The sequence below is a fragment of the Scatophagus argus genome, chromosome 9 (assembly GCF_020382885.2).
Source record: "Scatophagus argus isolate fScaArg1 chromosome 9, fScaArg1.pri, whole genome shotgun sequence".
Taxonomy (NCBI): domain Eukaryota; kingdom Metazoa; phylum Chordata; class Actinopteri; family Scatophagidae; genus Scatophagus; species Scatophagus argus.
Window position 1 is genome coordinate 14973631 of NC_058501.1, and position 24506 is coordinate 14998136.

Consider the following 24506-nt stretch of genomic DNA (forward strand, 5'->3'; position numbering starts at 1 on the left):
CTCCATTGGCCTCTAGGCGGTGCGGTTTCCTCCGACATTTTCTTTGTTTTTCCATCTCTCTCTCCCGTTGCCCATGATCTCTGTCATACGGTGCCTGGCAATTTTTTAACACATTTTTATGATGGCGGAGGACAGTGAATCCGCGGCGAGTCAGCAGAGCCTGGAGCTAGACGACCAGGATACCTGCGGAATAGACGGGGACAACGAAGAGGAGAATGAGCATATGCAAGGGTGAGGATGGCCTGTTCGGTCCGTTTAGGAAACGCAGTAACGTTATTTCACTCACCCTGTTTGTGCGCTGCCTGTTTGTATGCGTGCACGATCTGGTACAGCTAGCGCAGTTAGCTAACCTTAGCTGACACAAACACAGCCAGGCTGTTTGCTACAAGGCCGTCGTTTTAAACTCGTAACCACAGTAGAAGTGCTGATATACATTTTATTTTTTGTTTTAACCGTGTTTGCCTTCACGTACAAATAGATACTCTCCGCTAGCATCCCGGCTGAATGACATGACAGCCGAACGGTCAGACAAACCCATAGTTAGCTAACGCTCGGTTAGCTCAGCTGTCAGTCGTTGCTATGGTAGCTAACGTTAGCTCGCTGCTGCTCTGGCTGTGTGCGTATGTGCGTGTCCGTAGAGAGTGGGATGTGAGTCAAAGTCAGCACCGTTTAAATGATGTGTTGTGCGCTTGTCTTCATATCTGTAGGAGTCCAGGGGGGGATTTGGGAGCCAAGAGGAAGAAAAAGAAGCAGAAGAGGAAGAAAGAGAAACCAAGTTCAGGGGGAGCCAAGTCTGACTCTGCCTCTGACTCTCAGGAGATAAAGGTGCGATGATGACCTACTGGAATGTGCACCGAGCCTTTCTTAGCAGAGGGTAAAATACAAAACTGTAACCCACTAACCTAGTGGAGTCACTTGCCAGACTGATGGTAGATGGGGTTCTTGCAGTAGGAGTGAGAAAACACATTCCTATAATAACGCCGATAGTAACAGTAGAGGTAATCCTAAAGATGTTGATGATGTTAGTGGCTTCTAGTCAGAGCAACCTTGAAACACTAAGCACAACATCATGGACCATATTTTCTCAGTTTTGCTTTTTCCCATCATATCACAGATGGAGTAACCAGGACAATCCCTTTCACTTGATTTTGAGAAACAGGAATAGTGTTTGCCAGTTGCAGCGGTCCCATACACCTCCAATATTCAGTTCTTTGATCTTAGAAACAGCTGAATCTACACAGTCTCCTAAAATCTTAACACCTGGCCACCGGGAACAGATTCAATGGAGTTGAAGTTTCCGGTCCCTGTCATAAGAGACAAAAAGATTGGAAACATGCACCGCTGCACTTTACCAGGATTACTGCAAATGCAAACAACAAGAGTCTTCGCTTTCACAAACCTGGAAACTGTCAGAATCATGTATACGTCATGTCTCGATAATGACCGTACCAGCGTAAGACTCACAGCTAAACTATGTTCATGTAAACATACTCACAGTAAGAATGGTGGACACAGCGTCTGCTGAACTGCTCTTGTAGACATAGGTGTTTTGGTAGGTGAACAGCGATGATCTGGTATTTATGTTATTAGCAGTCTGTGTGAACGGCTAATGTGGCTCAAACTTGTGCTCAGTATCACCTATCTGGTACTGGGTTTTTTTATTTAAAACAGGTGTAAATCCCACACATGCCCTCTGTTGCGTCTTACATGTGAATGATTTAGACTTAGTCCGAGCATATAACTGGGAGTCTCAGTTCTCATGTCACTACATTGGTGGCTACATTGCTACGCCTCATCGATGCACATGTTTGATCCAAAATATTTAACAGATATCCCAATACAAACCTTGCAGACCTCAGCTGGTTTTGGATTACTGGCTTTTCCCAGAGCCAAAACTAAACATAGTGAAGCTGCCTTTAGCTTCTCTGCTGCACAGACGTCAAACAAATTGCCAAAAGAATTGAGGCAATGCAGACTACTTTCATATTCCAGCTAAAGATCTGCCTGTTAGCATTGCTTTTAATTAATTTTTTGTTACAAATTTATTTGCTAGTGTTAGGTTTCCTTTTTATTCTTCTTCATCTTTTGAATTGTTTTTTATTTGTTTTTATTCAGTGCACTTTTGCTGTTTTCTTCTATGTGCATTTGTTTTCTTACTCTTTTATTTCTGTCTTCTTCTTTTGCCTGTGTACGGTAATCTGTAAAGCGCTTTGGGTTGCTTTTGGTTATCTGATTTGTTATATCAGTAAATTTTGCTTGTCTTTCCTATCAGAAAAAAAAATGCATTTGTTGGATGATAGCTTGTTCTAAAAATAGTAGTTTTATTTCTTAAGAATATTCAGACATGAGAATTGGAATTAATTAATAAATTAATAAAATATAAATAAAATAAAACCTCACAACCAAAACAATAAATACAGCAGATACTCAGCATCTAACTAAGTAATAAACATTTTGCACAGGGCTGTAGAGAATCCTTCTTTCCTTAACAGGTAATTTACTGCGAGTCCAGTTTCTCAGTGTGACCAGAAATGACAGCGAAATGTATTTCAGCATAGTTTGTTTCTTTTCATCCAGCTTAGGTGCTGCATTGAGTCCTAAAATGTTGGTGACATTCTTATTTAAATAGAGTCACATGTCAACACAGTGGTCAGTACTTTGAGGTTGGCAAACATTTTTGAGGTCATGTCCACAACATTTTTATTATTAGGCCTATGCAGGATATTCTGTCTATGACAAGATCATGGAAGCAGACATGTCGCTGTATGTGCACGTCACACATGCAGGGAAAGGTTCATTTATGTTGTGCTCACACTCTAGACCCAGTCTCTTTGTTCTCATTTGGGTCCCCTCTGTATGTGTAGAATCCTGGCCTGCCCATTCAGAAGCTGCAGGACATCCAAAGAGCAATGGAACTGCTGTCCTGCCAGGGTCCAGCTAAGAGCATCGACGAGGCAGCAAAGCACAAGTACCAGTTCTGGGACACCCAGCCTGTGCCCAAGCTAAGTAAGTGCCTGTTTAACTGAGCATGAGCAGGAGCATTGTTTATGTAATTTCTGTCTATTTTAATTGTGCTGAAGAGCACTTTTATTGAGGAAATGCATAAACTTTACATAAGCTCTTTATGAATTGAGTTATTATTAATTATTAACTTGGCCAATGGATGGTTATGGAATTTGCTTCAAATTTGCATCCCAAACTCAGTTTTACTTTTTGAATGGTGTTTCTGTTCACCAGTGCCATCTACTGGGTTTATTTTATCACAGTTTGTGATGCTCAAAACCAAGAGTCCCAAAGACAAGTCAGCTGTGAAGTACATTGGGGGTCCTGGCGTGCTCTGTGGCATTAGATTAAGCTGTTTCCATGACAACCATTGGCCAAAGATGAGTCCTGCGCGTGAGGGCCTGTGGCTTGTGCCCGCCTGGTCAACACAGGACCAGCAGAAGTAGATTTGATCAGTGTAACTGTCAGACGTTTTTTTATGAGTTTTAAAAAGACATTTCAGTTTGGTGATTGCTCGGCTTGAGTGTCATCTGAGCACAAGCATGAACAGGAAACTGACAGGTCTGTTGGAAATGTGGTGATTGGAAAGTAGTTTTGTCTTTGGCAAGTGCTGTGCTGTTTTTCCAGACGAAGTGGTGACGAGTCACGGGCCGATAGAAGCAGACAAAGAAAACATAAGACAGGAGCCCTATTCTTTACCTCAAGGCTTTATGTGGGACACTCTGGATCTCAGCAATGCAGATGTAGTAAGTACAGTGCTATGTCTCAGGCACTTACAAGTACAGTATTTACAAGAGTAAAGACATTAGCGCTGCATCTAACAGTTATTTTTCTCTTCGGTTAATTTGTTTTTTGGTCAGTGAAAACACCGGAAAACAGTGAGACATACCCCATTTCCGTATCAAATGTCTTGTTTTGTCCAAAACCTGCAAATTTTTCAAGATTTTATAAGACCAAGTGTAGAATTCTCACATCTGAGAACCCAGACCTATCAAATTTTCGCCATTTTTACTTGAAAAATTACAATTAGTAGTCACCAGTTAATTTCCTTTTGATCAACTAAATGAGTAATTGTTTAATCACTGCATCTCTAAAATACATTTTGTAGAGTTGATACATAAAATAACTTGTTTGCTGTGTCTTTTTCAGCTGAAGGAGTTGTACACATTGCTAAATGAGAACTATGTGGAGGACGACGACAACATGTTCAGATTTGATTATTCACCAAACTTTCTCAAATGGTAAACTTTGACTTCTGTTGTTGGATTTGTTTAATACTTTGCTGATGTATAGGCAATGTTCAACTGTCTGCTCCCCCGCTAACTTATTGTCCTTTCTCAGGGCTCTGCGTCCACCTGGCTGGTTATCACAGTGGCATTGTGGAGTAAGAGTTTCCTCAAATAAGAAGCTTGTTGGCTTCATCAGTGCCATCCCTGCAGATATACGCATCTATGACACGTGAGTCCTCATAACTGATCATATGCATTTGGTAAAGAGCAGCAGTATGAGTCAATGGAAACTCATTTTAGCGTAATGCACAACTCCCCTTCTTTCCTTCTGCTGCTCCAGGCTGAAGAGGATGGTTGAAATCAACTTCCTGTGTGTCCATAAGAAGCTGCGTTCAAAGCGTGTTGCACCAGTGCTAATCAGAGAGATCACACGGAGGGTGAACTTAGAGGGAATATTTCAGGCAGTGTACACGGCAGGAGTGGTGCTGCCTAAACCGGTGTCCACATGCAGGTCCGCAGTATTTCAAACACAAAACATGTAGGACATTCTGTCATGAAGTCATTTAACTCATTCACTCTTGTTTCTGTCTGTATCAGATATTGGCATCGTTCTCTGAACCCCAGAAAGCTTGTGGAAGTGAAATTCTCCCATCTGAGCAGAAACATGACCCTGCAAAGAACCATGAAACTCTACAGACTTCCAGATGTAAACACTTCGTCATGTCAGTCCTGGATCTCTTTTTGCAGTTCTTACAATGGCAGGAACTTACATGGACTTTTTCCTGTTGCTCTTTACACTCTCACATAGAGCACCAAGACTCCAGGTCTGCGGCCGATGGAGAAGCGTGACATCCGCCAGGTCACTGAGCTGCTACAGAAATACCTGAAACGTTTCCAACTTGCACCTTCTATGGGAGAAGAGGAGGTGGCTCACTGGTTCCTGCCACAGGACAACATAATTGACACTTATGTAGTAGAGGTATCTGAAATCATTTTCTGTGCTCAACATACTGATGGCTTGTCTGTTGATTCTTCTGTTGAAATTCTTGTTGTGTCTCTCTCTCTTCTTAGGGTGCTGGTGGTGTACTGACAGACTTCACTAGTTTCTACACTCTGCCGTCAACCGTGATGCACCACCCTCTTCATAGGAGCCTGAAGGCTGCTTACTCTTTTTACAATGTTCATACACAAACCCCGCTACTGGACTTAATGAATGATGCACTGATCCTGGCCAAAATGGTAATGTTACCCTCTATCTAGAGTTGTTTGTAAAACATATGCCACTACCAGTATAGTTTACTGTTTTTTGGTACTACCAGTTGTCTATGTTAAAATCAGGAAAAGAGAAATAGGCTTCCAGGGCTGAAAATACATGAAAAATGTTTTAGAACCTTAATATATTAATGATTCTCAGATGTTTTTTTTAAAATTTAAACTCAAACCAAACATTGATTTTCAATGCTATGCTGTAATTCGTCATGACATTCAGTTTGCGATTTCTTATTCTTTGTGTTTAACAGAAAGGTTTTGATGTGTTCAATGCCTTGGATCTAATGGAGAATAAGGTGTTCCTGGAGAAGCTCAAGTTTGGCATAGGAGATGGAAATCTGCAGTATTACCTCTACAACTGGAAATGTCCTGCAATGGACCCCGATAAGGTGAGCAGCATATTTTGTCTGAACTATCAACTTTTAGTCAGCGCACTTTCAAGTCAGGTGTTAAGATATAACAAGAGATGAAACGGCCCATAGGTTTGTTTTGTAGACATTGTTGGTATTTCTGGTTGTCTGTTTAATATCTGTGTTGCCTGCTGGGCCATAGCATTTGAAAGTTGTACACTCAAATTGAGTCAACTGAAATGCTTCAGTGAAGGGGATTAGTAGAAGCCCATGTAAGCTCAGTTCGACTGAGGGGTAGTGAAATTAGCACTAGCATTTTTATAGAATAAGCCTGTTTTGTTTCGATGGCACCAGTTATTTGTATCTCTTGCTAAGTTTGTGTGTTCTTTGTAACTACCAGTTGGTTTCAGCTAGTTATTCACATTTACCATCATTTGTGGCAGTAAAACTTTAAACATGACTGTCAATCCCTTGTAAATGTAGGTATGACTTCATTTTATTTATTTATGCATTCATGTAGAAATCTCTGAGTGAGAAATAGCTTCCATATACCTGAAATTACAGTATTTGATCATTCTTGGTTTTTCTTTTGTGTGAAACGTAATTCAAAATCTTTCCAGTTCCCATCATCAACCCATTAATGTCCCCAGTGGAATTTTATAATTTCTTCTACAACCCCTAAAGCACTGGCTAATTTTTCAAATCAGTTATGAGGCTACAGTGTATATGTATCTTAACATTTTTCTTCACATTCAATTATCTCTTTTACTCCTCCATCAAAAGTAGTCTTATATCAGCAAGCCAATGTTGGTTTTGTCAGTTACTTAGCTCAGCTAGCTAACTGAATAAATAAATACATATTTAAGGAGTAATCTATAAATAGCTTTGAATGTTTGTATTCTTTTTATCCAAATTCCTCTAACAACAGGTTACCCTCTGTTTATCAGGTTGGCCTCGTCCTTCAGTAGCAGGTCTCTTCAGGGCTGCTACACAAACACTGATCAAGAGGCCGTCAGCGACCTCGGGATGTTCCTTACCTGGACATACAGGTAGCCCAAGCTAGACAATGAAAACTACAGCAGTCAAACCAACCTGGAGACTGAGAGGCGGTTCACCCGTCATCAAGAACATTCTCAGTTCACCTGGAGGTGAAAACTCTTAAATCATCAACATCCTGAATGTGAAGTCATGCTATGCCTGAGATACTCATACAGTACAATGCTCCTGACATACACACTCACATTTAAAACAGTTTGACGTACAAGAGGATGCCTTGACATTGTGAATTTTGTTTAGTTCCTCTTCCTCAGCAGACACCTCATTAGAAAGGACTGGCATGTCTTTTAATTTCGCTGACATTGAACTATGTAAATGATAATCAACAACAACATGACCACGATATAGAACTGTTAGTTATTGTGTCCCTACTGCTGCTGCACAGGGGTTCCTAAAGGCAGTTTAAGACTTATTATTCCCGTCCAGTGTCACATCTTCGTGGTCAGAAGTTTCTCAGCTTTCTGTTTTGGCACGTGGGAGAAGCTTGCCTTCAGGCTTTTCTGCCAGAAAACCTTTAGGAAGTCTGGTGATGCATTATAAAGAGCAAAAAAAATATGCATAAGGGGGAGATTGGGGTGGATGGATGGCTCAAACCCGGGACTTTAACCCCGGAGACAGCTATTTGTGTCCAATGAGAAACCAAAAGTCAGTGTTGGCAGTTTATTTTAGCCCAAACTGATGGTTTCACAAGCTGAACATTGCGTTAGAAGGCCTTTCTGGCAGAAAGCCTTGAAAATTTCTTCTCCTTTCTGTGCTGTTTTGGGCCTCAGTAGAATTACAAATGCTAAGAACATGTTGCTGTGATAGCTGATGTATAAAGGAAGAAAACTTATCATAACAAGTATGTTCACACACACACACACACACACTGTCAAATAACACACATACACAAACAGGACATGTCAATGGAAGGACTCATCCAGCTGGTGCAGTGATATACGTGTTTTTTGTTTAAAACTTTATATAGTTACCTGTACATTTAAAGCCAGAACATATTTATTCCTGTAGTGTGAGTTTGGGGTTCAGGAGGGCTGATCCAAAGTATTTTCCTCATAAGCAGTGTAGATGTCACTGAGTTTGTTCAGACAACGTTGTTTTACGTGGTTTTTGATGAAGAATGTATTGCATCAATGAAGCACAATTTTTGAGTTCCTCGACAAGCAAAGTAGGGTCCTTTCTTAAAGGGTCAGATTTCAAAACAGATGGGTTGCAATACATACTGTACAACCTTCATTTTTATATGAAGGATGTGCGCAGTTTTCAGTTTTGTTTCTAGATTTGGTATATTTAAGAGACCGTTTAAACCACATGTTCAGTAATAATCACTGATACACTCATGCAGCTCTTTGTATTAACAGACACAGCTTAGGGTTATCTGCATGTGACTGGTGTGTTTGTCAGTTAAAATGGAGGCAAAAGTTACTGCAGCAGAATTAAAAAAAAAACAACAAACAATTTCTGTCTAGAGACAGTTTTATAGTGTGAAATGGCTTACTTTAAAAGGATAATGTTCTCATTTATGTTTAAAGCAGCCAGGGTCACTTTTTTTGTTAATTTAGTCGTTGCCCCTCAGAAGTTTATTGGTTTCAGTAACCTGTTGCAAAGCAATGAGCAAGATGCTCCTGTGAAGCAGGCCACACGTACAGCTCTGGCCTCGTAAGTGTTTGGTTTTTCAGGTCCATTTTTAATTACATCTCTGAAATTTATTTTTTTTTTTGATGGTACTGTTTTTGTGCGTCTTACAAATGTATTGTGGGTCATTTTTTAGTGTGTCGTGCAGCTAAACGTGAAATGCTTTGAACAGTTTTGATATTTATTATTGTACTTTGCAAAACGTCTTAAGACATAATTCCTGGACTTTTTCTTTCTCTAAAATCTCAAGTTAAATAGTCAACTTCAAAACTGACTCGGATTATTTGGCATTATGACCCTGTGCTCAGCTGCGCAGGATGAGGAGCTTTGATGACGATGCTGCTGGTGTACTCAAAGCTTAAAAAACTTTCTTTTCTCTTCGCGTTGAGTTATGTTTGACGTTCATGTGGCTCTGCAGAACTCGAGAGCTAGAGGCTGCTGCCATTGTTACTCATTTTTCTGTATGTGATGTAACTTTCCTCATCCCTTTATATATTAGCGAGAAAAGGATAACAAACGGACAGTCAGTGCTTCAGGGCTCAAAGATCTTTTTTAAACCATTTAACAGTCAACAAAGACAGATGTTACTGTCATTATTAAAGCACTGAAACGGTGTGCCTCCTGGATATTGGTGTGTCACAGATGTGTTGCCTGCAGCTGTTTGAATGAACTTTGAGCATGTTGGTTCTGCTGCCGTGATGTTACTCAGCCACACCCTTTAGTGACAACTCAACCCGAAGTACCTGCCTTATTTCAAATGTTTTTTTTGGTTTTTTTTTAAGTAAGATTTTGGGGTTGGGGGTGTACTTTTGGAATGACATACAGCTTTCTCTAACTGAAGAACAATATTTTTATCCAAATCCATTGTAAGCTGTGAAAAGGGTGAAGAACTTGTACCAGCATCATTAAGACATGACCCCCATGCAAATAACAACTGTTTCAACACACACACATCAGCTCTACCAGCATGGATATTTGATTGAATAAACTCATTTTCAAAAGGAACACGAGCAATGAATTTTTTTAACGGGGGGTGAGGGCACATTTACAGGACACTACAGTTGAACTGAGTGGGTTTAAATTGAAGTTGTTTTTACTGGAGAGGCTGCCATCACACATACAGTTTGATTCAGAAACACAAACACAACTTATTCACACCAACTTAAATGTCCTATGTTGTGCCCGTCTCTGGCTAATGATAAATAAAAGGATCACACCAGGGTTATTTTTAACCAAGTTGATAAAAATCATGTGAACTATCATACCCTCCAGTGCTGGTTTCCTTTTTATCTTAGTGAAGTATGAGAACAGAGACTTGCTTTAGAAAGCTAGAAAGAAAACAAAGAAATAATCAATAGTTCTTAGACACCATTGTGACATCTCCAAATTGCCCACAAAAAAAGCAGAAACCTGTTGATCCATCAAGTGTTTTGGTTCTGAATCACTGTAATGCATTATGTACTTATCTCAAAACAGGTTTTGAGTCTTTGTAAGCTGGTTTGCAAGCTTTACTTTGAAATACAAGCTATTTTCACATCTTCAGGCCTTTAAATGAAACAAACAAGAAAGTTATGACTCATGTCCACACTAAAAGCCATAACCTGTGACAAGGGGGGTCACAAAAAGACAGCTTCATTTTAAAATTCAAAAGTGAAAAAATAATCATTAAAAAACAAAAACTGGAAAACACTGGGCCAAAATGAACAAAACCATATTAAATGGTCCTTTAAATATCTAGGCATTGATTGGTTATGACTTTCTTTTTCTTTTCCTTGCAGGATTAGCAATGATTTTTTTCACTTTGAGAGGTTGCAGAGTGCAGGAGGAGGCAGACTCCTCAGATTCAGTCTTGAGCTTCCTTTTATGGCCCTTCTTCCCGCCTGCATCCTCCTCCTCTTCCACAGCAACAGAGTCTTTAGGTGCTGCAACTTGCAACCACGCAACATCCAGTGAAGGCACTCTGGGTGTAATGGCATCCACGGTGTCAGTGAACAGCTCACCATCACTGGAGGCACACCGTCTGAATCCCAGTGCAAGGACGCTTTTCAGCCCCAGAGGCTGGGACAGGCTCTGGCTGAGCCGAGGCACCTGGCAGGCGGGCACACCTCTTGTCGCGCTCAGCGTTATCAGATGATCTGTCATGTGTTTAGGCCTGACAGACTTACACACAAGCACCAGTTTGAGCTCGTTCCTCTCCAGAGCTTTGGTGACCTCGTTGATGCCAATGGCCAGTTGTCTTCTGGCTGCCACGTCTGTCCAGCCGTTTTTGGAAGAATCCTGCACCTGGCTCACCTGGAGATCGGGTTCTGATGTGGCAGTGGGTTTCTGCTCTTTCTTTTTCCTCCATGGGTGAAAAACTTTCACCTCTTTCTTCTCAAGACCTGTTGAAAGCAGCTTGTCCTTCAGGGTTTCCAGGATGAAATGCATGTCTTCCTGGGGAAGTGGGCTCCATTTTGGAGTGAATGGTGAGATGAAGGAGGTCTTGGCTGGAATTTTCCTTTTGAAGTCCTTTTTAACTGGCTTTCCTGCAGTGGCCATACCTCATCTGGCAATATGTTGAACAGAGAAGGAAATCCTGATAGGTAGACACAGTAAAGGTATTGATAACTGATAATGAATATACAACAGGATAAATACAAAATTGAAGAGGGTAATAAATACAAATGATTACAAAAAACTCAGACACATTTCACATTTCTTTACTGGCCAAATCTGCTTTTCAAAAACATGTATCTGTATTTCTTGTCTTTCTTATTTTTTTTTCTCCAGGTAATTATAAAAGTAGAAATAAGTCACTAAAATATTCAAATGTAGCACTTACTGCACATAATTTTGTGACATTGCATTGGGTGTGATTATTGGCGATTCCATGCAATATTTCTACTACATCTTATTGATTATGTCTCTGACGGCTTTGACAAGTTAGGCTTTGCGTTTGATGGTAATCAAACTGTCAATTTTAGCCAGATTTAGTGAGATCGGCTTTACTCGTCAACTGTAACGAAAACTCGACACGTCTGTTCTCAAAACCGCATCGACGCTGAGACCGGCAACACACGTAACAAACAACAGTGGCTTTTTGTTACTTTACCTGATTTTTAATACAGCAAAAGCAGGGTTGTTTTTTCAGTCCAACACCACGGGTTAACTACAGGGCGCCGCCATCTTCTTTGTATTAAACTTTATTTAAAAAGGTCCGCAGCGCCGACAAATGTTCAATGAACAGAACGACAGCAATGGCTCAGTATTCTGCTGTGTTCGTGGTGCATGTGGAACACGGAAAAAAGTCCAAAACGCTTTCTTAAACCATGCAATTAAAATAAAAACGATTATATTATGTGTTTGATGTGTTTTTTTGGCTTATTATAACTACTGTTCAACTACTGTAACACATAATGTCCGCAAAATAACTCTAAATAAGAACAAATAATAGGAAATAGGAAAGCTCTGGATTATTAAATACAACCTACAGTGTAGCATACAACGGAAATACAAGTACAGTACAGAAGTACACTTCCAGCAGGACTATTTCAATTTCCCTACATTGTACATTGCATTAGTATGTGTAAATGTGTGGGTATGAGAGTGTGTGTGTGTGTGTGAGAGAGAGAGAGAGAGAGAGAGAGAGAGTGCGTGTGTGTGTGTGTGTGTGAGAGAGAGAGAGAGAGAGAGAGTGTGTGTGTGTGTGTGTGTGTGTGTGTGTGTGTGTGTGTGTGGTGACCAGGCAGCCAATCAGCTCCTCGGCAGATCCCTGCTCCCTCCTCTGCAGGCCTGCCCTTGACCGACAGTATTGCATCGATAAGTTGTGCTGCAATTACAGCTGCGAAGAGCTTCAAGCCGACCGGGGTCATACATCTACTTGAACTACGTCTGCGAAAATGTCTCATCAGGTACGACAAAAACTGCTTTTGTTTCCATTTTGTTCGACATTCATAGCGGACATGTCGCTATGAAATGAATAACGGTCGTAGCGCTTGGGTGTTCACGCCATATGCTGTACGTGTTGTCATCCATCTTTGACAGTCGCTAAATGAAATAAAATCGAGTCGAAGCATATTTATGTATTAATTAGTATGTCGTAATCATAATTTATAACCTGGTCGGATGGGGTGGGCACGCCCACCAATATTCAAATATGTTCAAAATGTCCTCCACAATATATTGATTTAAAAAAATCTTAAAAAAAAAAAAAACCTGCCATGCTCCCGCAGCCAACCACGCACCGCCACGCTAAATAATCATTAGCAAACGTATAATCATAATCGGAATAAAACTTAATAAATCGACATTCATATTAACACAAGTTGTAGTATTGTAGTGTAGGGCGCTGCAGCTGTGCGTGTGGTTTGTCCAAGTAGTGTTGCTGTAACCCCAGAAGAAGCCATTGCTCGACTGCTGTTGGCAGGCACAACCAATGTCAGACACCGCAGGGGCTCTGCGTTACTTTCAAATGTGTTACAGCGGTGTTACATGAGTGTTACACAGACTGTAGCGCCATTGATTGTTGTTTTGTAAGGTTTAATGAAAGTGATACTTTTATGAATGGTTAGGAGAGGAGAGGACAAAATAGAACAAGAGGGGGAAATGAAAGCAGAGCAGAGGAAGCAAACAACTATTTGATAAACCTTGTCCACAATATCTGAATCCTCATATAGTAATGCTTACATTTCTGTTTACATGATTATGGTTATGGTTGTACTTTTTCCCATTTCTAATCTCTCTACAAGAGAAGTTTTAAAAGAAAAAAAACAGAGCAATGCAATCCGGTCAACAATTAGACATTATTGTAAAAAAATGAAAAAAAAGTAGTAAGTTATGAATGTTTAAAATGTTTTGTAGGAAATGAGTTTTCTGATGCTGCGAGCGGTTTACTTAAAAAACAGAGACAAATGAGAAAATATTATAACAAACAGGATCTTGCTCTGAGAAGATGAAAAATGTTTGATTGGCTCATGCAACACCAAAAGTAATTCATCTTTAGGGATTTTAAATGGGTTCAGGGACATTTAAGGTCCAAAGTTCAGGGTTTTATCCAACCCAAAAGGCTTTCTTGTAATCGATAATTATCTCTTCTGTCCCAGATCTTTTGTAAAGTAGATTATTCAAGTGGGCACAAAGGCACTAGAGTCTTGAATAAAAGCCCATTGTTTGTCTCCAACAATGGGTTTCCCGGGCTCTGCACCATGACTAGAATACTATGCTCAGATTTCTTAGTCAGTGTTGTCTGTAACTGATTAATATGCACATTCTCATATTATGTAATTACATTCTTGCTACATCAAATACCTTCAAGTCTGACTCCTCAGCCAAACTTGGCAAAGGGCAGAAAAACTAGATGGATTTATAGACAGATGGATAGATGACCATTAGCAAACATAATAGCTATGTTTTGAATTATTAATCAGAATTTTTCTCTTTCTTTTCTCTTCTCATCCATTACCTGCAGGCAGAATTTGAGAAGATGGCAGAGGATGTGAAGAAAGTGAAGACGAAGCCAACTGACCAGGAGCTGCTGGACCTGTATGGCCTTTATAAGCAGGCAACTGTTGGAGACGTAAACACTGGTATGACTTGCTGCAGAAAAACAGAATCACTTCCATGCAATGTTACCTGAATACTGAACATTTATTCCTCTTCATCTGTGATCAAAATTGTAGATAGACCAGGAATGTTGGACTTTAAAGGAAAAGCCAAATGGGATGCCTGGGAGTCCAGGAAAGGTAACAAGTTATAAGTGTAAAATTGTTGGGGCTCGTTATTTGGTATCAGCTATGATTAACTGAACATGTGAAAGGAATGCCAATCCTTTTAATCATTGTTTTAGACACTCACAATCACAAATGTGCACTTGCTGGGAGATAACACAGGAGATGACTAAATCCATCTGTGAACCATGAATGTCTGTACAAAATTTCATGGAAATCTATCCAGTAGTTAATAGAGATATTTCAGTTTGGACCAAAGTGGTGGATTGAACTGTTGACCTTGGCTACAACGAATAACATGTTGACCCCTTTGTGTCATGTCATGTTGACCCAAGTGCTTTTTACACACTCTTTCAGGGATGTCCAAAGATGATGCCATGTCGGCCTACATTGCACTCGGAAAGGAAATCATCAGCAAATATGGCATGTGAGGCTTGCAATAAACTGTAGGAGCTGAATTAAGTCTACTAACTCACGTACTAAAAGAATGCTGCTGACTCTATAATGATTAGCCTTCTCCTTTCAGAGACCACATTTTGCAGGATGTTTTCTATTTCTTTTTATGATTTGACTTTTTTTTTTTTACATATAGTAGATTGTCCAAATTAATTTGTACAACTGAACAACTTCTATGCATACTTGAAGGTTAAAAATCTGAAATTCACTAATTGCTATTTTGTCTGATTCATGTCGTTTACTACTGTAATCTGCATGTGCACAGCAGTATACTGTTGCAGTAGATGGATTTCTAATCAAAAGAAGATAAACTAAATGGCATCAAATGTGAACTTACTGCACAAATTTTGAAAATAAAACCTCTTTCCTAACTGCTTTTGTGTTGTTGTTTATTATTATTATTTTTTATCCAAATTTGACTACTATAAATAAGGTGGTCAAAACGTGAATACTTGTCAACATACTACATGTGTATATTATATTACTCAGAACAGGGACTGTAGACACCCCCCCCCCCCCCCCCCCAACCTGCCATGTACAATCCAGGTATGTCCTAATGGCCAGCAGTATGAACAAGAGGATTAATTACGACAAACGAAACTGGGTCATGTGCAAAATGTGCAAATGCTTTTAGGATTCCTGTCGACTGGAACTAATAGGTGGAGTCCAAACCATGAAAGAGAGGCAGAACAAAAATACCACCCCCTCTAAGAAAATACCAAAGACCCGTGGATGTCTTTGTTACCCTTAATTATTTTTTATTATTATTTTACCATATCTTCTAAGTCTTCTTTCATTTGTTTTGTCTCCACCCTACCCCCCTGGCTGTTAATAGCCTCTAAATCAATCCAGCACTCACCTCTCTGCAGCATGGTAACTCGCCATCAATACCTTCTCATTTCGCTGATAAAAATGTGGGTCAAGTATAATGCGCATGCGCAGTAAGATCTTCCGGGACTGGCGCTGTTGCTTAGTAGGTTAAAGGTGAGCAGCGAAACTGCGGACAACAAAACATCGTCCCGTATCACTACCCGTCTGATTAAAGCTGACTGTTTCTCCGGTGCGTGGATGCGTAAAGATAACGTCAATATATCCAAAAGAAGGTGAGTCGACAGAAGCGGTGTGTTTGAAAACCAGCAAGTTTTTAAAATCAAGTTTAACCTAAATTTCAGGTGAAACCTTGTTGTTGACAGAGCTTTCATCCGTAGCCGGTGACTGCAGGAGGAGAGTAGCTAATGCATTCACATCGTTAAACTGCTTAATGGAGGGCAGCCAAAGCAGAGTTCGGCTAGCAACATTTGTCCCGTCTCGTAGTGTTTATGAATTAACGTCGTGATTTGATGCCGATAGCAACACAGTTGAGCGGGAACAGTTTTAAAACTAATTAAGATGATGTTACACAGAGAAGCACAAGAAGACTTAAACTGGCAGAAAAAGACATGATTTGGGCACTTCGCTGGTGTCAGTGAAATTCAAAAGTCTTTTCTACTGTGTAAACCTGCTCAGGTCACGTCAGAGAAGAGGAAGTAGATTACTATCGTTTGTATGTTGCATGGTGGAAATTAGAGCTGCTAATAACAGGTTCAAGGTTCAGCTTTATTGTCATTATATAGTACAGGTTTACACACGAAAGACAGTTGTAGCTTCCACCTCCCACTCTACACACACACAGTAAATGTATTAACAGATATTCACAACACATATAATAAAAATACGGTAAAACAATAAAATAGAACAAAGTATATAAGAATAGCACTAAGGGAATAAATTATTTAGTCTAATATGTTAGAAAACAGTAATAAATGTCCACCAGAAGCCAAGGTGACGTCTTAAAAATCACTTGTTTTGTTCAAGAAAGACAAGTAGCAAATCCTCATATTTGAATAGCTTCTCAATTTCTCAACTGACTACTAGATTCATTTAATGTAACTTGTTTTGTACTAATTTCAGTGTGTCCGATTTGTGCAAAATCACCTTCACTGTGAACTGCACAATTTTAATGACTGGTAAATTAATCAGTCAGACTCTTGACTGAAAATTAATGCACAGCTATTTATTTAAAATGAATAAATCAGTCAAGAAATATTTCCAGTTCTAGCCTCTTAAGTATGAGGATTAACTGCAGATTCATCTATTATGAGAATATTTGTTAGTCGCAGCCCCAATGGTTTGTGTTCATGAATCTGCAGATGTACAGAATTTAAAACAAATTAGATGCACAGTAGGCCTAATTCATTCATTCAACTTCATGCCAGTGTGACATTTATTTGTATTACAGGTGAGAAGAAATGGCTAATCATTTGTCAGAGTCGCTGCCAGAGAGGACCTTCCAGCACCAAAACAGCCTACCACCACTGCCTGTCCCGTCACTGGAGATTAGCCTTTCTAAGTACCTGGATGCAGGTGCGATAGTAGCTTTGTATAATATACTGTGTCACAGTTACTCTGCATCAGTGTTTTAAAAAAATATTTATTGTTCAAACAATTTACTTAGGAAAATACTCTAGGAATGTTCAACACGGTCTTAACTGCCCACTGATTCCGTTGCTGTTTGTCTTTATGTAAATATTTGCATTGTCATGTTTTCCATCAGTTAAACCTTTTGCCTCTGAGAAGGAGTTTGAGGCTACTGTGGATACTGTCAGGAAATTTCAGGAGGGTGTTGGCCAAGAGCTGCAGCAGAAACTACTGCAGAGAGCCAAGACAAAGAAAAACTGGGTGTGTAATGAGGTTGTAAATGTTATGTTCTTGGTAATGCAGGTGTCCTCTTTACTCACAAATATTTTACTTAGCTCATTGTTTTCTTCCCTTTTTCCCCCCAGCTGGAAGAATGGTGGTTAGACGCTGCGTATCTGGAGGTCCGCATCCCCTCTCAGCTGAATGTGAATTTTGGAGGCCCGGGGCCCTACTTGGAACACTGCTGGCCTGCAGCAGAAGGGACTTATCTGCAGAGGGCCAGTATTAACACATGGCATACTTTACAGTACTGGAACCTGATACGCACGTAAGACATGTTCTCACACATTTTTAAATGCTGTTTTTGTGGTGTGTTGAGCAGAATTTGCTGTCTGTTTTACATGAAGTTCTGTGTGTATAAAATAGTCTGTTTTTCTTTCTCCTGCATGTTTTAGGGAGAGGCTGGCTCCACAAAAAGCTGGCAATACAGCATTAGACATGGACCAGTTCAGAATGCTGTTCTGCACCTGCAAAGTACCTGGAGTGAAGAAGGACACTATTCGTAACTACTTCAAAACAGGTAGAATAAGCTCTGCTCTTTTCGCTAACCTTCAGACACACCTGTGCACACAACCCACTTTGTCAGTTTCCGTATCACCACAGTGTAATGCGGATGTTGTGTCACAGAGCGTGAGGGTCCTTCCCCCTCCCATTTGATCGTGATGTGTCGTGGACGGATCTTCACCTTTGACGCCCTCTGTGATGGACAAATCCTCACTCCTCCAGAACTACTCAGGTAGCGATTACGATTAAGTACACACACCACTTAATAATAAAGTGGTAAAACTTGTTCCTAAGAGAACAAACTTCCTTTTAAGGGGTTGAGGCCATGGAGGAAATATTGCTGACACTGCCAATTGAACTTTTAATAAGACATGCAGGAATATTGTCACACAACACCTTTGTGGTGTCACGGCATTGCAAAATCTGATAACAGCAGCCGATTCAAATTATTTTATTAGGGAAAGAACAGAGCTGAGATGAGGTAGAACTTAAAAACAGCTAATTATGTTTTAAACAAATAAATAATTAGTCTGCAGAGGGCTGCAGGCACAGTAAATCTGTCCTTTTCGGCCTCAGGTCTTACAGGAATGACAATACCTTCACTCGTCTGGCTCTGTGGAACAAATATTTATGAATGAATATTTAACAATATTTATTTTATAAATAAACTCATTAGAGTGTGGTTGTTAGCAGCAGTAGTCTTGAGTTAAACTAGCAGAAGTGTTAAATATTTTCTCTTTCTGTTTTTGTGTCTGACTACAGCAGGCTGGGAGACGTTAACTCATTTGTAAACTGTGGATTGTGTGCTACAGGAGGATGTTTAATTGTGTTCTGTGTTTCAGTCAAAACCCTCAGACCTGTACCACACTGTCACTACTTAGAGGCACAGTAGTTAGGAAGCTCATGATGGACCATTGTGGATTTTAGAAAAAAATAAATTAATGAGTCCCAGGACAGGGCCCCAGGCCCCCTCTGGGCAGGGTACACTTGTTCTTGTTTTTCCTCTTTATAGTGGTCTTCGTGAACTACACTGTATTTGGCACACAAGACCAGTTTGCCTTGGGAGACTCTACCCGGGGCAAACAAACCCTGACAGCATAGCTAATGGAGTCATTAGGGCGCTCAAACCTCTCCACCACAATAAGGTGGTGGCTGCGCTAGAATAATAATAAATAATTCGAGGCAAGTATTGGTTTTCCGTCATTCTCTAAGTCCAAGTCTTAAATGAACAGGTTGAATTGAAAGCAGCCACGCTTCAGCATATTTTATCTCATGTGTGTTGACTTGTATAGACAGCTGAGTTATGTGAAAGAGTGCTGCGAGGGAGAGCCGGAGGGAGACGGAGTGAGCGCTCTCACTTCAGAGGAGAGGACTCGTTGGGCGAAGGTAGGCGTGCTCATGTTTGGAGTCTCTGGTTTCTCATCTCAGCCAATCAGATCATAAACAGATTATGTATTACAAAAGCATACTTGAGGTTCAGTACTGCCAGCACTTAACTTTTTACTGTCTGTGCAGGCCAGAGAGCATCTAATAAGCATCGATCCACACAATAAGACCATCCTGGAGACCATCCAGAGCAGCCTGTTCGTCGTATCTCTGGATGAAACGAAACCCTACTCCACTCCAGAGAATTACACAAATGTACGGCCTGCACAAAGCTGAGTTATTCATGACTGTGTGATAAAGTGTTCACTGGACGTGTTTTGGAGAAAACAGTTGTGTGTCTGATTGTATGACTTTGCAATTCTGAACGCAGATTACCCGGGGAGCCCTGACAGGCAACCCCACCATCCGCTGGGGCGACAAATCGTACAATTCAATCGTGTTTGCAGATGGCACATTTGGATCCACTTGTGATGTGAGTTTGTATGTGTGTCATGAAAGCCTGTGTGACACATTTTGTAGATTAGAGAGTTTCATGCTGCTCAGCTTGGATAGATCCTGTACAAAAGAAAATAATCCTGCGGTCTGAAAATTTCCTAAGGGGTTAAAAATAATAAATACAATCAAATTGTTTTGTAGCATGCTCCATATGATGCCATGGTGCTGGTGTCTATGTGTTGGTATTTGGACCAGCAAATTAAAGCTACAGAAGGCAAATGGAAGGTAAATATTGACTTTTACTGATTCTAGTCTGTGACAGTTCACACTAAATGTGTCCATCTACTTTTCACACACTGATGTCTTATGGTTTGTAGGGTTCAAACACAGTCAGACCTATACCCCCTCCTGAGGAGCTGGTGTTTACTGTGGACGAAAAGATCCAGAGAGACATCAGCCAAGCCAAGCAGCAATACTGGGATTCGGTGAGGCACTATTAGACACCGAGCTATACTAGCAAAAAGGCTGGTGGCCCACGATCACAGCTGTGTGACTGTCCATTCTGTCACTTGTTTTGCAGACACAGGACCTTCAGGTTGTGTGTTATGCATTCACAGCGTTTGGAAAAGCAGCCATCAAACAGAAGAAGCTGCATCCAGATACTTTTGTTCAACTAGCAATGCAGCTGGCCTACTACAGGATGCACAAAGCGTATGAACCCGTTAATTTGACTATGCAAATCAGATGTTTGAAGTCTAAGGAGTGAGTGACCCTAAATGTCTCTCCTTTTCACCTGTCAGTCCAGGAAGCTGTTATGAGACGGCGATGACTCGCGTGTTCTACCACGGCAGGACAGAGACGATGCGACCCTGCACCATGGAGGCTGTGAACTGGTGCGCAGCCATGATGGACCCCACATGTGATGTGAGTGTGTGTATGGTTGAAACACTGCACTGTGGCATAGACAAATTAAATGGAAGCAGTCTTTCACATGGTGCATTTTTCTGTCAGGCTAATGCCAAGAGGAAAGCCATGCTACAGGCTTTCCACAAACACAACAAACTGATGGCTGAAGCCCAAGATGGAAAAGGTCAGTTTATTTTACTTACATGTAATTGCTATTTATACATATAACTGTTCAATAGTTTACGCACTCTTTCTAAGCATGGGAATTCTTCTTGCTCTAATGGTTTTGACTGGAAACAAATCAGTATCAAGATTTTTACCAGCAAGTGATAGTTCTTGCGTACTGTCAGCCACAGCAACTTGAATAGCAGGTGGTGTGTGAGGTGATCTCTTCTGTGATAGCCTACAAAGTAAGCTCAGAGAGTCAGTGTAGGCTGCTAATGTCATGGGGGTCAGCAGCCAGACTGCTGAACAGACCGTTTCACCAGAACTACTCAGTATGTGTCCATTAACAGGAATTAATTGAACTCCTGTAGCCAATCACAATCGAATATTCAGTCAGACCATAATGTGGAGTTTAGTAGAGGTTGATACAGATCACTTATTACTGTCACTGTGAGTATTGATGTTTCCTGTGATTTTTATGTTGTTTAGATCTTAATGTGAGGAGCTCTGACGTGTGTTTTGTTTTTGTTTTTAATTTATTTTGTTCTGTGACATTGTTGCCACTTCAGGTTTTGACAGGCATCTTCTTGGGCTGTATCTTATTGCCAAAGAGGAGGGACGTCCCACTCCTGAACTCTTCATGGATCCCCTCTATGCAAGGAGGTGCTATATGTTAAGCTGGCTTATTTTTTAAAAACAGTTTGTCTATACGTTACATCATTGTGTACCTGCAGTTGTACATAAAGCTGCTTTCCTGTCCCCAAATGATGTTCCACCGATTTACAGATTTACGTGGTCTAAAATCAGTTTTCACCAAAACATGTAGTAGAAATTTTTAACAGCACACATTTAAATAATCTTAGCAGGAAAGACGCGGGTGCAACTAATAACAGTAAGCGTTCAGTTAGCCAACATGAACAGCTGGAACTGGCTCACCTGAACAGAGCTGAATCACCTGCTCTTGTCTTGCTGTGACACATCAAAATGTCTCAGGTGAAAGAGGTCTGTGACAGCAGGGTGTATGTCGTATTGTCAGCTGATTTAACACAGCTGCAGAGGGTCCATGGAGGTGTGTGTGCTGGATGATATGTAAAAATACAACTTGGCGCAAAAAATATTATTAAGTCAGAATTTTTATTTTTATTTTTAACCATTATTTCTCACTGTCCTGATTTGAAATATTGTAGTTGTACTGTATCAGTGTATTTGTGTTTTTATTATTAGATTTTTATTATTAGGTTTTTCATTATTTCAAATTTCAGTGTCATTTTTGATTTTTTTTTTTTTTTTTTTTTTTTTACCCATTACTGTCCATTTTGACACTATTCAGATGTGCTTTAATTTCCAAAATTCTTTAAAGACGTTGCTTTTTATTTCAGAAATATGGAAGTTGGCAGGGCGGCACGGTGGTGCAGTGGTTAGCACTGTCGCCTCATAGCAAGAGGGTTCCAGGTTTGAATCCCGGTCTGGGCCCTTCTATGCGGACCCCCGCATGGGTTTTCTCCGGGTACTCCGGCTTCCTCCCACAATACCAAAAACATGCACGTTAGGTTCATTGGCTTCTCTACATTGCCCCTAAGTGTGAGAGTGTGTGGTTGTCTGTCTTTGTGTGTTGGCCCTGCGATTGACTGGCGACCAGTCCAGGGTGTACCCCGCCTCTCGCCTGTAGTCATCTGGGATAGGCTCCAGCCCCCCCATGACCCTGACAGATAAGCGGTATAGAAAATGGATGGATGGAAGTCAGCATCCATATTTGGATACTGACAGGCTGAACTCAGTATCAGCCTCTTAAATCCCATATTTGGCTGGGCTCTTGTATAAATGCAGTTTCACTTCAGAGTTGCATAAAAAAATTGAGATTTTAAGGGAGTGTTAACAAAACTACTGCTGGTTCTTCTCAGCTATAAGTGCTCACACAAACCGACAGAGTGGCTAAACACATTCTGATAAATGGTCTGTTTGGTTAGCTGAACTGCAGTGCAGGTTTTTTTTGTACAGATTTTCTTTGTGTCTCTAACTGGGATGTGATTGCGTCTGCAGTGGTGGTGGCGGTAACTTCGTGCTGTCGTCCAGTCTGGTGGGCTACACCACAGTCCTGGGTGCCGTGGCTCCCATGGTGCACCATGGCTATGGCTTTTTCTACCGCATCCGAGATGACAGGTGGGCAGACAACACATGAGTGTGCTCTTCTAATCCCTTTTCTTCCTCTGAAAATCTGTTGCTCACACTGTCATGATTTCAGCATGAGGTGTTAAGACTGAAGTTGAATAATTACCGCAGTATTCAGCTACCTTTGGGCAGATCAGACCCCTTTCAAACACAGGGCAAAATTACAAAGAGCTGCAGGTGAAGGCAAAGTCGAGGCTCCTTTTTCTCAGTTTTTGAAATGACAGCGTAAACAGTAAGTTATTTCTGTGCAGTGCGCGCCATCATAAGGAAATCAGTTTTCTGTTTTCCTGATGTTGTCTTGTTTTTTTGCCCATTGTGTATAGAATTCAGGTTACATTCCAGAGTAGGTTCAAATTTATTAAGAAGTAAAGCGACTGAATTGCGTGTACCTTCCCCGTACTTTCAGCAATAGTCATCTTATCTCTTTTCTTTCTTTTCTCCAGGATTGTGATCTCCATCTCAGCGTGGAAGTCCTGCCGTCAGACAGATGCTGTGTCGCTATTCAACAACTTCAGTAGCTCCCTACACGAGATGCTCCACCTGGCCACCACATCTCAGCTATAAGTGCTCACACAAACCGACAGAGTGGATAACCACAGGCTAATTTACACATTTACCTTTTACCTCTCAGATGTTTGAACATTGAAACACACACACCATACAAACTCTCAGTTAATAGTTGACAGCTAGCGATAGTAATGTTTGTTCTCAGCACAGATCAATGCAAATATTTACAATCCTTACTGTTGAGTGATATTCACTGGTTTTGACATTAACAAAAAGTAACTTTTCTGTTTTGTTCTCTATTGCTCAATAAGACTTTTTAGTGTAAAATTGTTTTCTAGGTGTAAATATTTTTCTGCTTTCTCTGATTTTCATGGTTCTAGAATGAAATTTAGTGAGAATATTTGATTTTCAGTCCTGACAGTATTAATCCACATTTAAGCTAAAATGAAGGTAAAGTTAAAGATCTTTTTTTTAAACTGATGTTTGTCTCCAGTTCAGTATGAGCTGTAGCATCATTATCATTTATGCTTCCTTACTCAGAGATTTCAGATATCAGCCTTTTAAAAAAAATAACAGTTGCCTTCCAGTGTATCGAAGTACTGCACATTGTTGTGTATTACTTCGGTACTGCAGTTTTGTTGTTTGTTGCACCCTTCTTTGAACCAAAACCTAACTTTGTCACAGCCCTGTGTGCACTATGCAGCTTTACTTCATCTGTGTGCTCTGATGACTGCTGTAAAACAATACTTGATCTTAAAGACTGATTATTTTTTCACAGTTTCTCTGTTTGTTAAAGCCTTGCACTAATCTGAGATTGCTGACTAAACTTTCATACATGGAAAAATGTGAGTAAGAATGTACTTCCTTTAGATATCCAAATGAAAAACAGCTAAATATTTTCAACTCTGTACATAAACATCACTGATGAAAATGTATACTTTTGAAAATGTGCTGTTGAAATAAAGCGAAATAAAGAGTTGAGTTGATTTTTCCACTGT

The 24506-nt window shown here is 40.4% G+C and overlaps 4 protein-coding genes across 5 annotated transcripts; 3 read left to right on the forward strand and 1 right to left on the reverse strand.

Moving 5' to 3' along the window:
- Nucleotides 1–94: 94 nt before the first annotated feature.
- On the forward strand, nt 95–9544 carry nmt2 (N-myristoyltransferase 2). The gene is made up of 12 exons (XM_046398269.1): nt 95–231; nt 708–825; nt 2865–3006; nt 3631–3749; nt 4153–4244; nt 4345–4461; nt 4573–4743; nt 4830–4938; nt 5041–5211; nt 5304–5471; nt 5753–5890; nt 6799–9544. Exons 1-12 carry the CDS (start codon nt 119–121, stop codon nt 6817–6819), a joined length of 1479 nt encoding a protein of 492 aa, XP_046254225.1. The 5' UTR covers nt 95–118; the 3' UTR covers nt 6820–9544.
- Nucleotides 9545–9609: 65 nt separating this feature from the next.
- On the reverse strand, nt 9610–11787 carry rpp38 (ribonuclease P/MRP 38 subunit). 2 transcript variants are annotated; one of them, XM_046398270.1, is made up of 2 exons: nt 11631–11787; nt 9610–11084 (listed from the first exon to the last, which is right to left on the reverse strand). In XM_046398270.1, exon 2 carries the CDS (start codon nt 11075–11077, stop codon nt 10289–10291), a length of 789 nt encoding a protein of 262 aa, XP_046254226.1. In that variant the 5' UTR covers nt 11078–11084; nt 11631–11787; the 3' UTR covers nt 9610–10288. The 2 variants fall into 2 exon arrangements, with proteins under 2 accessions (XP_046254226.1, XP_046254227.1); XM_046398271.1 differs by having other exon boundaries at nt 9610–11114; nt 11631–11780.
- A 485-nt stretch (nt 11788–12272) lies between these two features.
- acbd7 (acyl-CoA binding domain containing 7) lies at nt 12273–15071 on the forward strand. Its single transcript, XM_046398272.1, has 4 exons — nt 12273–12429; nt 13986–14103; nt 14197–14259; nt 14602–15071. Exons 1-4 carry the CDS (start codon nt 12418–12420, stop codon nt 14673–14675), a joined length of 267 nt encoding a protein of 88 aa, XP_046254228.1. The 5' UTR covers nt 12273–12417; the 3' UTR covers nt 14676–15071.
- Nucleotides 15072–15643: 572 nt separating this feature from the next.
- On the forward strand, nt 15644–24489 carry crot (carnitine O-octanoyltransferase). Its single transcript, XM_046398268.1, has 17 exons — nt 15644–15803; nt 16979–17103; nt 17294–17418; nt 17523–17704; nt 17832–17956; nt 18064–18172; nt 19233–19326; nt 19456–19581; nt 19697–19798; nt 19963–20046; nt 20139–20246; nt 20342–20472; nt 20562–20685; nt 20773–20851; nt 21402–21495; nt 22873–22992; nt 23445–24489. The coding sequence occupies exons 2-17, from the start codon at nt 16989–16991 to the stop codon at nt 23563–23565; spliced, it is 1839 nt and encodes a 612-aa protein (XP_046254224.1). The 5' UTR covers nt 15644–15803; nt 16979–16988; the 3' UTR covers nt 23566–24489.
- The last annotated feature ends 17 nt before the right edge of the window (nt 24490–24506 follow it).